This window comes from Electrona antarctica (assembly GCF_951216825.1).
Source record: "Electrona antarctica genome assembly, chromosome: 12".
NCBI lineage: Eukaryota > Metazoa > Chordata > Actinopteri > Myctophiformes > Myctophidae > Electrona > Electrona antarctica.
In genome coordinates, this window is record NC_136793.1 from 4,898,043 (window position 1) to 4,910,840 (window position 12,798).

The window sequence follows — 12,798 nt, forward strand, 5'->3', positions numbered from 1 at the left end:
CACTTTGTTTTTTCTTCAAGTGAAATTCGACGATCTACAAACTGTGTGTGTGCGCGTGTGCGTGCGTGCGCGCGCGCGCGCGTGTGCATACTTGCATTTATATTATACCGCATGTGCAACAAACAAAGAACACCGGACAAACGACTATGTTAGACAGATAGTCACCACCCATGCTGGAGAACAGGAGCCCCTGCTCTCAACAGTAAAGCGTCGCAAACTGGCCTGGTATGGTCATGTCACAAGGCATACCTCGCTGGCAAAGACCATCCTACAGGGGACAGTGGAGGGGAAGCGGAGAAGAGGCAGGCAGAGAAAGGCCTGGATGGACAACATCAAGGAATGGACTGGCTGCAGCTTCCAGACCCTGCTGCGCACAGCTGAAGACCGAGAGCGCTGGAGATCCCTGACTGCCCAAGCATCCACCATGACACCCCTACGGCCCCCTAGGCCATGGGATGAGTAAGAGTAAGTAAGCAACATACAAAAGGGCAGCCACAAGTGGCCGACAAGAGTTTATAGTCAGTAGTGGACATGGGGAAAAAGGGTGTTCTGGTCTGGACTAGCACACACTGCTACCTACTCTAGTCTGTCTATTGGGCCCTAAAAGAATAGGTAACAAAAGGGGGCTGGCCGCGTTGTGGCCCTTCCACAGTTAGTCAGCACATTCCTGGGGGCTGGCCGCGTTGTGGCCCTTCCAGTTAGTCAGCACATTCCTGACTGACAACAAAGCATGCTCTGCCTGGATGAGCCAAAGTGAGCATATTGTCATTCCATAACCCTCGCCCCCCTGGACGCCCCCCTCGCCCCCCTGGACACCCCCCTGGACGCCCCCCCTCGCCCCCCTGGACGCTTTGTTTTCCACAGCTTCTGTGTCCGTTGGATGGAAATGTGGGTTGAGGAGGATGGACTGAACCTTTCATCACTTCTTCATCAAATATAGATGGGCATGGGCTCCCACCCACCCCTCCCCTGAATGAATGTTAAGAAGAAAGAGGAAAAAAAGAAAAGAAAACTAAAAACGCCCCAGGCCGATATATCATCTGACTCCTTGAGTCCTTTTGAAAGCCAACATGTTTCAGAAAAAACAAGCAACACTCTCTCTCTCTCTCTCTCACACTCTCTCTCTCGCTACTGTCACACCAACCAACGCATCACACAGAATGTCATCATCCGCGCGTGGCTCAGCACATACACGGTAAGCGTGCTAAGCACAGCCTTGGGGCCCAAGGACACAAACATTTACCACACTGCGAGAGCATAAAGTATATTAAACACCTTACATTGACACCTTCATTAAATGGATAGCGATCTCCCCTGGGAGAGACCAAGAAGGTACCCCAGAGAGACCCCCGGGCCGGGCCGGGGCACGTCCAAGGCCGACGTCATGCCCCTAATCTCTCATAGAAGGTCTGCCCCGCCCCCCACTCATCCCACTGTAAAGTAACATAGCTACTACTGTACTGTACCTGTACCTGTACTTGTACTTGTACTTGTACTTGTACTGTACTGTACTGCAGGGGTTCCCAAACTTTTTTGGACCAGGTACCCCTTCTGGGGTAGACATTTTTCCAGGTACCCCCTCATCTGAAGCGGCCGCAGAAACCTTTCAAGAGTCTTTGTGTTGTTTCTGCAGCATGCGTCCTGCTGTTACTGTTTGGGGTCACGACAGGTTGACTGATGTTGTAGTTTTAGTAATCATGTCAGCTATTGGCCCAAAGCAAACATGGGAGAAACACAATGAACAACACAAAAACTACGTTTATTGCGCAACTTGGCAGAAATGACCACGTAGATAAACATAATTTTAATGTTAAAAACATATATATTTCTGGGAATTATTTCGGGTACCCCCTGGCTATGCGTCGCATACCCCTAGGGGTCCGCGGACCCCACTTTGGGAACCGCTGCTGTACTGTACTGTACTGATTTCTGTCAGGTGGAAACCTCATATGTCTGAAACTATTATTTTAACTGTGGTCAGGATTCAAATTCAAACTAAGCAGTGTTGTTTTCCTCGACTAAAACCAAAGACGAAAAATGTCCGTCGACTACCTTTATCCCCACTGACAAAACGAAATGGAAACTAAATAAAAAATAAGCTATGAGTAAAACTATGACTAAAACTATGACAATTTCGTCAACAAATAAAAACTAGACTAAAATGTTAGGAAGGGACTATAGTGGCCAAGAGATCCAGAAGTCCTTTTACACTTTGTTGCATGCTGAAAATAGCCGATCTACAAACTCACATTTAAGTTATTTGTCATGTCTGCCCCTTGTTTATGTTCAAAGTTCAATGTCAAATAAATACACAAGTATTTGTATGACAATTAATCGTCAAGTATAACATTTCATGATCACAACAGCCCTAGCAGAGAGAGCCACACACGGCCAGGAAACTGCCCTCAGGTTTGTGAGAAAGTGTTGGCACATCAAAAAGGAAGTTAGGACAGGTGCGAGGAAGTCCAACAGGAAACGTGTGTTTGGTTGTTCAACAACTTTCAGAGAAGTATGGGGGGGCCGATCATTACACCTAAACTGTGGCCACGGCAAACATGTAAACGCAATTAGCGATTTGTGGCCTAATGAATTAGTACTGCGTGCCGTTACTAGGAAAAGGAATCCTTGAAGAAGTCACTCACATACACTGTAGGAACGCGTGACATTTTTTTCACATCAAAGGACCAGACAGAAAAGAGGGGATAGAGAGAAAGAGAGAGAAAAACAGTTCAGTCTGTTCTATTCCGAAAAGGGGAGAAACGCAGCCTCAAATTACTTTGGCTGGGACATGAAAGTGCAGCGGGGTGGCGGTTAGGAGACGATAGCACTTAAAATACAGCTGCGACCGCGAAACCAATAAATGGAAAAAAAAGAGGAGGCGAGCAGTACTTTTAACCTTTTAAACCAGCGTTTTTTTTGTGTACTGCTACTGTTGCTTTGGTGCTGGGAGTGGCCCCGGGTCGGGTCCCTGGTACCTCCCGTCTGGGACCGGCCCGTTATGGCCTCTCTCGGGGTTTCCAGCCTGTGGTTGAGAGTAAGCGCGCTGGATCCCTCTCAACCGCTAAAGCTCTCATTATAGTCTAAATGCAGCCCGACACAACCTCTGCCAGTTCCAAGGTAGGAGCTCCAGCAATGAGTCTCATCGTTGTCTCCTCTCTCTCTCTCCCTCCGTTCCAACTTCCACAAACTAAACTGTGTACGACCGCTTTAGGCTAAAACACTACTTCCTTAACTGAGGTCCCCCAGGGGTCTGTACTTCTGCCTCCTCACCCATAGTCTCGTGTTACCAGACTGCTTCCATCGTATACAGGAGCAACGGAAGAGCTCCTGTCATGATGAGTGAAATATAAAGCGGAAGTGCAGAGCCTCCTCCCCAGTTCCGTTTTGTCTTTACAGTCGCGAAACTTTATTCTAATATAAATAGAAATCATCTAAGCATATATATAGCTTGCTGCTTAGCAGAACAGATAAAAAAAATAAAAATAAAGTTATTTTAAAATGTATTTTCGTGAACGGAAATGGCAGCTTCCTTACTCGGATTTCGGGAGCTGTAGTTCCAGACTCTATATAGCATTCGGAGATTGTGGAATAGTCGTCTGGCTACGCAAGACTAATTTCCACCAAAATATATATTCACTGAATATTCACCTATGATGACATGGTGGCCACCATGATGGTGCCACCATGTATCTGTATACGTGTGTCATCATGGGTGGTGGAGCAGGCTGGACTTGGGAAAAGGGCTTCGCAGACTATGGCCTAATTGTTTTGTTTTCATTCAGAGCAGCATTGGTTCTCAAAGTGGGCTCCAGCAAACTGTGTTAATAATATAGCGTCATGTTAACCACTTGAACCATAATTTATATGCTGGCTATTACAAAAATAGCAGTAGAGACAAGCTCGCTGTGAGCTTGTAGATCTGCTATTTTTGAAAGAAATTGTGGACATTTTTGCAAATCGTTGAATGAATATACTGTATTTATTTTTTTTATTTTTATTTTTAATCTTTTGCTTCTGGAGGTCCCTGGCACAAAAGTTTTTTTGAGATGATGGAGGGGTCCATGTAGGGGCCCATGGAGGGGTCCATGGCCGCAAACGGAAACACTTGAGAGAACCATCCATCCATCTTCAACCGCTTATCCGTAGTCGGGTCGCGGGGGCAACATCGTGTTCACATAAGCCTGTGTAGACGATAAAATGACCAAAGGTTTAAAATGAAATATCCCTTTAAATATCCATCTGGTCCCCTCGATGCACCCAGTTCCATCTGGTCCCCTCGATGCACCCAGTTCCATCTGGTCCCCTCGATGCACCTAGTTCCATCTGGTCCCCTCGATGCACCCAGTTCCATCTGGTCCCCTCGATGTACCTAGTTCCATCTGGTCCCCTCGATGCAACCAGTTCCATCTGGTCCCCTCGATGCACCCAGTTCCATCTGGTCCCCTCGATGTACCTAGTTCCATCTGGTCCCCTCGATGCAACCAGTTCCATCTGGTCCCCTCGATGCACCTAGTTCCATCTGGTCCCCTCAGTGCACCTAGTTCCATCTTGTCCCCTCAGTGCACCTAGTTCCATCTTGTCCCCTCAGTGCACCTAGTTCCATCTGGTCCCCTCAGTGCACCTAGTTCCATCTGGTCCCCTCAGTGCCCTCAGGTTCCATCTGGTCCCCTCAGTGCACCCAGTCCCATCTGGTCCCCTCGATGCACCCAGTTCCATCTGGTCCCCTCAGTGCACCTAGTTCCATCTTGTCCCTTCAGTGCACCTAGTTCCATCTTGTCCCCTCAGTGCACCTAGTTCCATCTGGTCCCCTCAGTGCACCTAGTTCCATCTGGTCCCCTCAGTGCACCTAGTTCCATCTGGTCCCCTCTGTGCACCTAGTTCCATCTGGTCCCCTCTGTGCACCTAGTTCCATCTGGTCCCCTCAGTGCACCTAGTTCCATCTGGTCCCCTCGATGCACCCAGTTCCATCTGGTCCCCTCGATGCACCTAGTTCCATCTGGTCCCCTCAGTGCACCTAGTTCCATCTGGTCCCCTCGATGCACCCAGTTCCATCTGGTCCCCTCTGTGCACCTAGTTCCATCTGGTCCCCTCAGTTCCATCTGGTCTCCCTCTGTGCCCTCTGCCACGTCGCCGCCTTGGCTGCGCTGCGCACGCGCTGACAGCCACGGCACCACTGGAAATCAGAGGCAGATGTGCGTGCGTCCGTCCGTCCGCCCGCCCGCCCGCCCGACCGCCCGCCCGCCCGCCCGGCCGTGCAAGCGTGATCAACAGCGAGGCTGCTGATTTCCTTGCTGATTTCCTTGCTATACAGGAAAAGACAATTTGGCGTCATGAGAGACAAAGGGGGAATGATGAGCAGCAGATGCGTTCGCCTCCGTGTCACGGCTGTCCGCAATCAGAGGGGAGGAGCATGCCATGTCAATAACAATGACCTGCACACGCCAGCGACAACAGCGTGTGTGTGTGTGTGTCTGTGTGTGGTGTACGGCAGTGCAGTTTATTAAAAAAAATCACACCCGTGTGAACTGAGTGGTGCAACTCCCCTCTCCGCCTGACACCCCCCTCCCCTCTCTCTCTCTCTCTCTCTCATTAGCAGGCAACAGTGCAGCAATATCTCTCTCGCTCTGTTTCTGGCACAACAGCGCCACTTTTGCCCCTACTGCTACTCATAGTCACAGTCACAGTCACATAGGTTAACACGGACATTGCTGTTCCTTGGAGTGGTTGCACCACTCAAAAAATCAGCTATGACTGATTATGAGTTACACACACAGCAGTACCAATGGAATCATCCGGACCGTGGGGTCTCAAAGGCATCAAGGCCACACCACCACCAGGAAGATGCACTGATGGAGGGAATAAGCATGGCAGCTCCATCAGATAGCCTGCATGCTAGCAAGCACGCACGCACACACACACACACACACACACACACACACACAGTTACGGGACCACTTGGTTCCATTTGTACACTACTCGGATTGAAATGAACACCATGGATTTCACTGCGTAGGCGACGGGCGGAGTGCTCTAAATAAATACACTCTTAAAGATGTCTTAGGGACTGCCAGCTCAACTCCACATAGTTTTGCAGAGCGACAGGATGATTTAAGGAGACATTGATTACTTTGCCATTATGTAGTTAAATTGGAACAATCAGGGCCTGGCTCGAGAAGCCTCGGGTTTGGCAACATGGGCAGATCCTATTCAGCGCCGCTTCTCCCGTTTGCGCAGAGCAAGTAGCAAATTGACTTCATTTATTATTTTTGGCCCTGGCCGTGTGTGCCATTTTTCGCACTCCTCCTCGGGCAGGGCTGAATGAGCGCTCGCTTCAGGGAATTAAGTCAGGGGTGTGTGCGCGCGAGCGGTGACGGTGGTTACCTCTCTGCTCAGGAGCCCTGCCAACCCTCTCTCGCAATATTTCAACCCCCTACCTGCTGAGGTCTGGCTACTACTGTATACAGGGTAAAAGGCAACCCCCTTGGGGTCCTTGTTCAAACAGCAGGAAGAGGTCTACAAGCCCTCGTAAACCTCAGCCAGGCCAAATCAAGGTCTCCGTTCAGTGAATGATAGAATTGTTCATGACTCGGGTCTGTGAACGAACGCAGGCTGCAAACCCTCACAGAAGAGTGCAGCTGTTAGACCCACCCGGTGCTGTTGGGAAACGGCGCCACACATCCATACAATGCAACTTCCTCAACGGACACAAACACCACTGGAACTTCCCCCTGATGAACTAACCAACGCAATGATGATATTTCACAAAATGTGGATTTGCTAAATGGGGGATTTGCTTCAACGTTAGGCTAGCTATAGGGCAGGGGTGGGCAACTGGCGGCCCGGGGGCCACATGAGGCCCCCACCTTCACTTAATGCGGCCCTCAGGTTAATGTCAGAATTCTGATATAATATTGGTTTCAGCTGATTACAATTCCATAACATGCAAACATGACCCGCTTTAATTACTTCAGTCTAAATTAGTAGCTCAATGCTTCAACACAAGTATAATTAAAGGCATTTGAAATGAAAAATATTAATTTTCAGGATTCTGATTAAAAAAAAATAGCAAAAATTCAAGATTTCAATTCGAATATAGCAAAAATAGCCGATCTACAAGCTCAAAACGCGTCGCAGCGCGACGCGTTTTGAGCTTGTAGATCGGCTATTTTTGCGACGACCGTAATATATGGCCCTAGGGAGTGAGTGTTGAAATATAGTGGCCCTCTCCATTGTCAAAGTTGCCCACCGCTGCTATAGGGCATACATGGGCAACTGGCGGCCCGGGGGCCGCATGCGGCCCCCCACCTTCACTTAACCCATTTTGACCTGAGATCAGTTTCTAAAAATGTCTTCTACATCCTGACAGTTTTCTGAAAAAGCTATGTTTCTATGTCAGTCATTCTTCAATTTTTCAAAAATAGCAGACCTACAAGCTCGCGCCACTATGAGCTTGTAGATCTGCTATTTTTCAATAGCTAAAAGCATAACATAATGCTAACACCAAAAGGGGTTCCCGCCCAAAATGGGTTAATGTGGCCCTCAGGTTTAATATCAGAATACTGATATATTATTGATTTCAGCTTGTTACAATTCCAAACATGACCCGCTTTCGTATGTCCAATGTGTTTGGATTTAGTTCATAAAACATAACTATAACTAAATTCATTTGAAATTAAATAAAAAAGGTTATTTTTCAGGATTCCAATAAAGAAAATTGCCAATTTCTTTTCAGGATTTCAATTCAAATATAGCAAAAAAATAGTCGATCTACAAGCTCAAAGCGCCGATCTACAAGCTCAAAACGTGGTGCGACAAGGTTTGAGCTTGTAGATCGGCTATTTTTTGCTACGACAGTAATATGCAATGTGACCCCTCTGGAGTGAGTGTGGAAATATAGTGGCCCTCTGGAGTGAGTGTGGAATTATAGTGGCCCTCTGGAGTGAGTGTGGAAATATAGTGGCCCTCTGGAGTGAGTGTGGAACTATAGTGGCCCTCTGGAGTGACTGTGGAAATATAGTGGCCCTCTGGAGTGAGTGTGGAAATATAGTGGCCCTCTGGAGTGAGTGTGGAACTATAGTGGCCCCTCTGGAGTGAGTGTGGAACTATAGTGGCCCTCTGGAGTGAGTGTGGAACTATAGTGGCCCTCTGGAGTGAGTGTGGAACTATAGTGGCCCTCTGGAGTGAGTGTGGAACTATAGTGGCCCCTCTAGAGTGAGTGTGGAACTATAGTGGCCCTCTGGAGTGAGTGTGGAACTATAGTGGCCCTCTGGAGTGAGTGTGGAACTATAGTGGCCCCTCTGGAGTGAGTGTGGAACTATAGTGGCCCTCTGGAGTGAGTGTGGAACTATAGTGGCCCCTCTGGAGTGAGTGTGGAACTATAGTGGCCCTCTGGAGTGAGTGTGGAACTATAGTGGCCCTCTGGAGTGAGTGTGGAACTATAGTGGCCCTCTGGAGTGAGTGTGGAACTATAGTGGCCCCTCTGGAGTGAGTGTGGAACTATAGTGGCCCTCTGGAGTGAGTGTGGAACTATAGTGGCCCTCTGGAGTGAGTGTGGAACTATAGCGGCCCTCTCTCTCCATTGTCAAAGTTGCCCATCCCAGCTATAGGGCCTTATCATCCTTCCTCCATTTCAGCGTTCATAAATCTTCCGTAAACACACAGGGAACTCCAGACAGTGTGCCGTGGCTGGTCAAACTGTCCCTCATTATGGCTCGACAAAATATAAGCTGCCTCTGAGTGGTCTGAAGCTGATGTTAGCAAAGAAAGCAAACCTAAATAGATGTGGTTTTCAATGTAAAGCTGAGGTCGGACATTTCTTTGTGGTCAGCGTGTGGCGCCGAATGGCCAACGCTATGTATAAACAGTGGTAATTTAGGTACAGAATATCCCCATCTTTGATCGCCACTTTTTTTCTCCTTTTGAAATAATAATTGCCTGCAGATAAGGCACAACACAACATGCATACTGTACATCCATTCATTGTAGTGCAGTGTCTGTTCAGGTCATGGCTAGTGTCTGTCAAGGAGAAGGCCGGTTCTGGAGAACTGTGTCTGTTCAGGTCATGGCTAGTGTCTGTCAAGGAGCAGGCCGGTTCTGGAGAACTGTGTCTGTTCAGGTCATGGCTAGTGTCTGTCAAGGAGCAGGTCGGTTCTGGAGAACTGTGTCTGTTCAGGTCATGGCTAGTGTCTGTCAAGGAGCAGGTCGGTTCTGGAGAACTGTGTCTGTCCAGGTCATGGCTAGTGTCTGTCAAGGAGCAGGTCGGTTCTGCAGAACTGTGTCTGTTCAGGTCATGGCTAGTGTCTGTCAAAGAGCAGGCGGGTTCTGGAGAACCGTGTCTGTTCAGGTCATGGCTAGTGTCTGTCAAGGAGCAGGTCGGTTCTGGAGAACTGTGTCTGTTCGGGTCATGGCTAGTGTCAAGGAGCAGGCCGGTTCTGGATAACTGCTCGTCCGACCAACTTCACGATCGACACTGAACTTGTTCGGGTCCTCGGGCAACAACACACCCGTCAACAAGTGTGAGGTCGATCAGACGAGTGGTTCTGGGGACGCGAGAAGGACAGGCGGACGCAGACATACAGAGACACTGCTGGAATGTATAGTTAATTTTGATGTCATGTGTGTGTGTGTGGCTAACTGGCTATTATCTTCCAAGCATTCAATCTTTCAGAGCTGAACTAGATTGGATGCTATTATAGCGTGCGAAGTACAGGATACTAAATGCAAGGCCGGGGTGTTGTTGACACCATTGAAGTGATTGAACATGGAGCTTTATGACTATGCTATTATGCACTTGACATTTTTGGTCATGTGTCATGCCGGTATGCAGGCTTACATCCATCCCACCACTGCTGATGTGAGATATCTTTGGATTCCACTTTGTGTATATCCACAATATTTGAACCCCCTCCAGGCCATAAGCTCCAGGCCTCCCCTCCGGTGGACTGTCACAGCCTGGATAAACACACTCTTCAAACGAGGGATGGACTGGACACTCGAAACGCTCATCGGATAATACGGATCTCGTCCTTCAAAAGATCTTCTCTATTTTAAGGCGCTCCCCTGGACAGTCCCTGTGCGTGCCATGATGACAACACAGCTTTAAGGGGGTTAGCAAGGTCCAATCCTACCATCCCGACTCGGAAAGACCTCTTCAGATGTACGTTACAGAGTTTGCATCCAATCCATCACAAAAGGAAGGATTTGTTTGGCCCCTATTAGGCCTCCACTCCATAAGCTGGGGGGAGTGGGGGGGATACATTCTTCAAACTTGTATTTATTTATTTCAAGGACACCCATAACTATGAGTTACAGACCTGTAAAGGGTCCATTTAGAACCCTGGAGGGTTGGTGGACCCCACTTTGAGAACGACTGAAATAGAATGTAACAGTCTCTCCACACTCTCTCTCAAACAAGCTGCCTAGTAGGTCCTGCTATGCACACGTCTCTGCTAGGTGGAATTTGTTTAAGATTTTTTACAATTTACGGTGGTCTAAAAATCACTGATTCTCAATGTAGCGTTCAGGGACCCGCTCAGGGGGGGCTTCCAGTCAAGTGGTCCCCAGCTAAATGAATGATAGTTAAGGAACCAAATGGACCCTTATATAGTGGATTTGTAACTCTGAGAGTATAACCCTTATGGATCCATGTGGTTCCATCTGTACCCAGAGTAGTGTCCCAATAACAACAACAACAACAGAATAAAACAAATGAAATGTCTAAAATCCATATCAAAATGGGGTCCTAGAAATAAATAAAAAGGTTGATAAATCACCGGTGAAAATGAGCCAGTGTGTAGCCGGTGAAGGCTACGTACACACACACACGGTCGGTAACCTACGCGGGGCTGCATGTCGGCGGCCGGCGGGACATGTGCTGCATGGTAGAGGGCGCAGCAAACCAGCAGCACACGTTTGCTCAATATACAACATTTTATAAATGCATCCGAGTGTGTGTGTATGTGCGTGCATGTGTTTTATAAAACAAAAACCCAACTGTAGCCTCTGCATGCATGCATGCTGTGAGAGTGATCTTGTGAAACGCGCTGCAGCACATTATTATTATGCAAAAAAAAAAAGTTGGCCAACTTTTTTTTCCTCCAGATGAAGTGCATTCATTTGAAGTTTCAAAGAGAACTACTAACTATCCTATTAATCGCATCAGTTACTGTTGCCATAAAGCAGCAGCTAGCAGGCAGAAAACGGTGTCGTTGTTTTGTTTTGTCGTTTTGTTTTTAGCCATCTGATTCTGCCTGAGCCCCCCCTACCCTACCCTACCCTACCCTACAACCCTAACACAGACATCAACAAAACAACCTGCAAGAGCATGTTTCCCCCAGTGAATGAATTCCACAAGATAGAAGCCATCTTGTGGACCGCAGCAGTAGCATCCTCCTCACACACAGCCCCTATATACACCCACTACAGCTCCCCCCGGTCACCCCCCCACCACCCTATTGGGGAGGGTTTGGAGGGGGGAGAAAAGTTTGGATCCTCCAGGGGGGAACCTTCCAACCAGCCCTGGTTCCGTTAAGGCGCGATGCCTGCCCCCGTCTGAAGTGTCCTCACGGCGGGGGAACACAACTAACTAAACACACACAACAACCAACAGCAACCTCTGTCTTTCACAGACAGACTGGTATAATATTCCCAAACCAAAAACCAGCAAAGCAGCAGAAGACAAAAAAGCAGTAGTAGTAGTAAGTTGTTTAGTTTGTTACAACAACCGTAACAAACATAAAAATGTAAAACAGTTTTACATACTTGGACGATCTCCCCCTCCGCACTAATAGTGGCTCCAGCCTTGGAGAAGCGTCCCTGCAAGCCGGTCGTGTACGTGGTATAATCCCCGTTGGGACTCGACTCGAACAGCACCACCTCCACGAACGCCGTATCCTTGGCGAACACGGAGCCCAGCGAGGTGGTGACCACGAAGATCACCAGCACCACGGAGGAGTCGGGCACCAGCACGCCGCCGATGAGTCCCCCTACGCCGCCGCCGCGGTGGTCCGAGCCGCCGGCGCCAGCTCTTCTCCTCGTCGGTGAAATCATCATCATCTCGCCGGTTGGATCTGCTGCTGCTGCGCCGCCGATCCTCGGAACATAATTATTCCTAAAAGGTGGTTTGTTGGATTGTTGGATTAAAGATTTCTTTTTTTTGTGTGTGTGTGTGGTTTTTTGTTCTTGTTGTTGTTCCGTGGCTATAAGAAAAGGGAAGGGAGAAGAGAGAGAGGGGTTGGTTGGTTGGTTGGTTGGGGGGAGAAGGGAGAGAAAAAAAAGCGAACTGTGTTGTAAAATGTTGGCGATGCGAGCCTCAGCGCTGCGTCAAAAGGAGCAGCCAGTCAGCCGTACAACGTTGGTTGGAAGTCGGGAATATTGTGCAATATATTAAAAAAAAAAAAAAAAAAAAAAGCAGTGCTGCCTTGGGTTGAAGCGTGTTTATTTCACCACCGCAGCCGCGGCAATTACATTGCTTGCTAACGCTCTCCTCTCTCTCTCTCTCTTTCTTTCTCACTCCCCCCCGCTACAAAGCGGATCTCCTTTGATCTCCAAACACGTGATTTTTTTTTTTTTTTTTTTTTTTAGATCTCTCTCCCTCTCTCTCTTGCTCTCTCTCTCTCTCTCTCTCTCTCTCCCTCCCCCCCCCCTTCCCAAAAGGGTTATCCCCACCCACCAATCTTTGTAACCCTCTGCTTTGCACTCCCCACTCTCTCAAGTGCCAGCACTCAGTTAAGGAGGCACCGGCATTTCTCACTGACTGTCTATAACACTGTTCTGTACTAAAATAAAACCCCAACCAAG

General features: G+C 48.3%; 1 protein-coding gene across 1 annotated transcript in view; it reads right to left on the reverse strand.

Annotated features, from left to right (window-relative positions):
- The window catches only part of znrf3 (zinc and ring finger 3), a 25,390-nt gene extending 13,060 nt beyond the window's left edge, over window positions 1-12,330 (reverse strand). The window contains 4 exon segments of the mRNA XM_079516010.1: window positions 250-268; window positions 1,145-1,215; window positions 10,839-10,873; window positions 11,757-12,330. Of these exon segments, the coding sequence (XP_079372136.1) occupies window positions 250-268; window positions 1,145-1,215; window positions 10,839-10,873; window positions 11,757-12,054 (423 nt within the window). The 5' untranslated portion in view covers window positions 12,055-12,330.
- Between the last annotated feature and the right edge of the window lie 468 nt (window positions 12,331-12,798).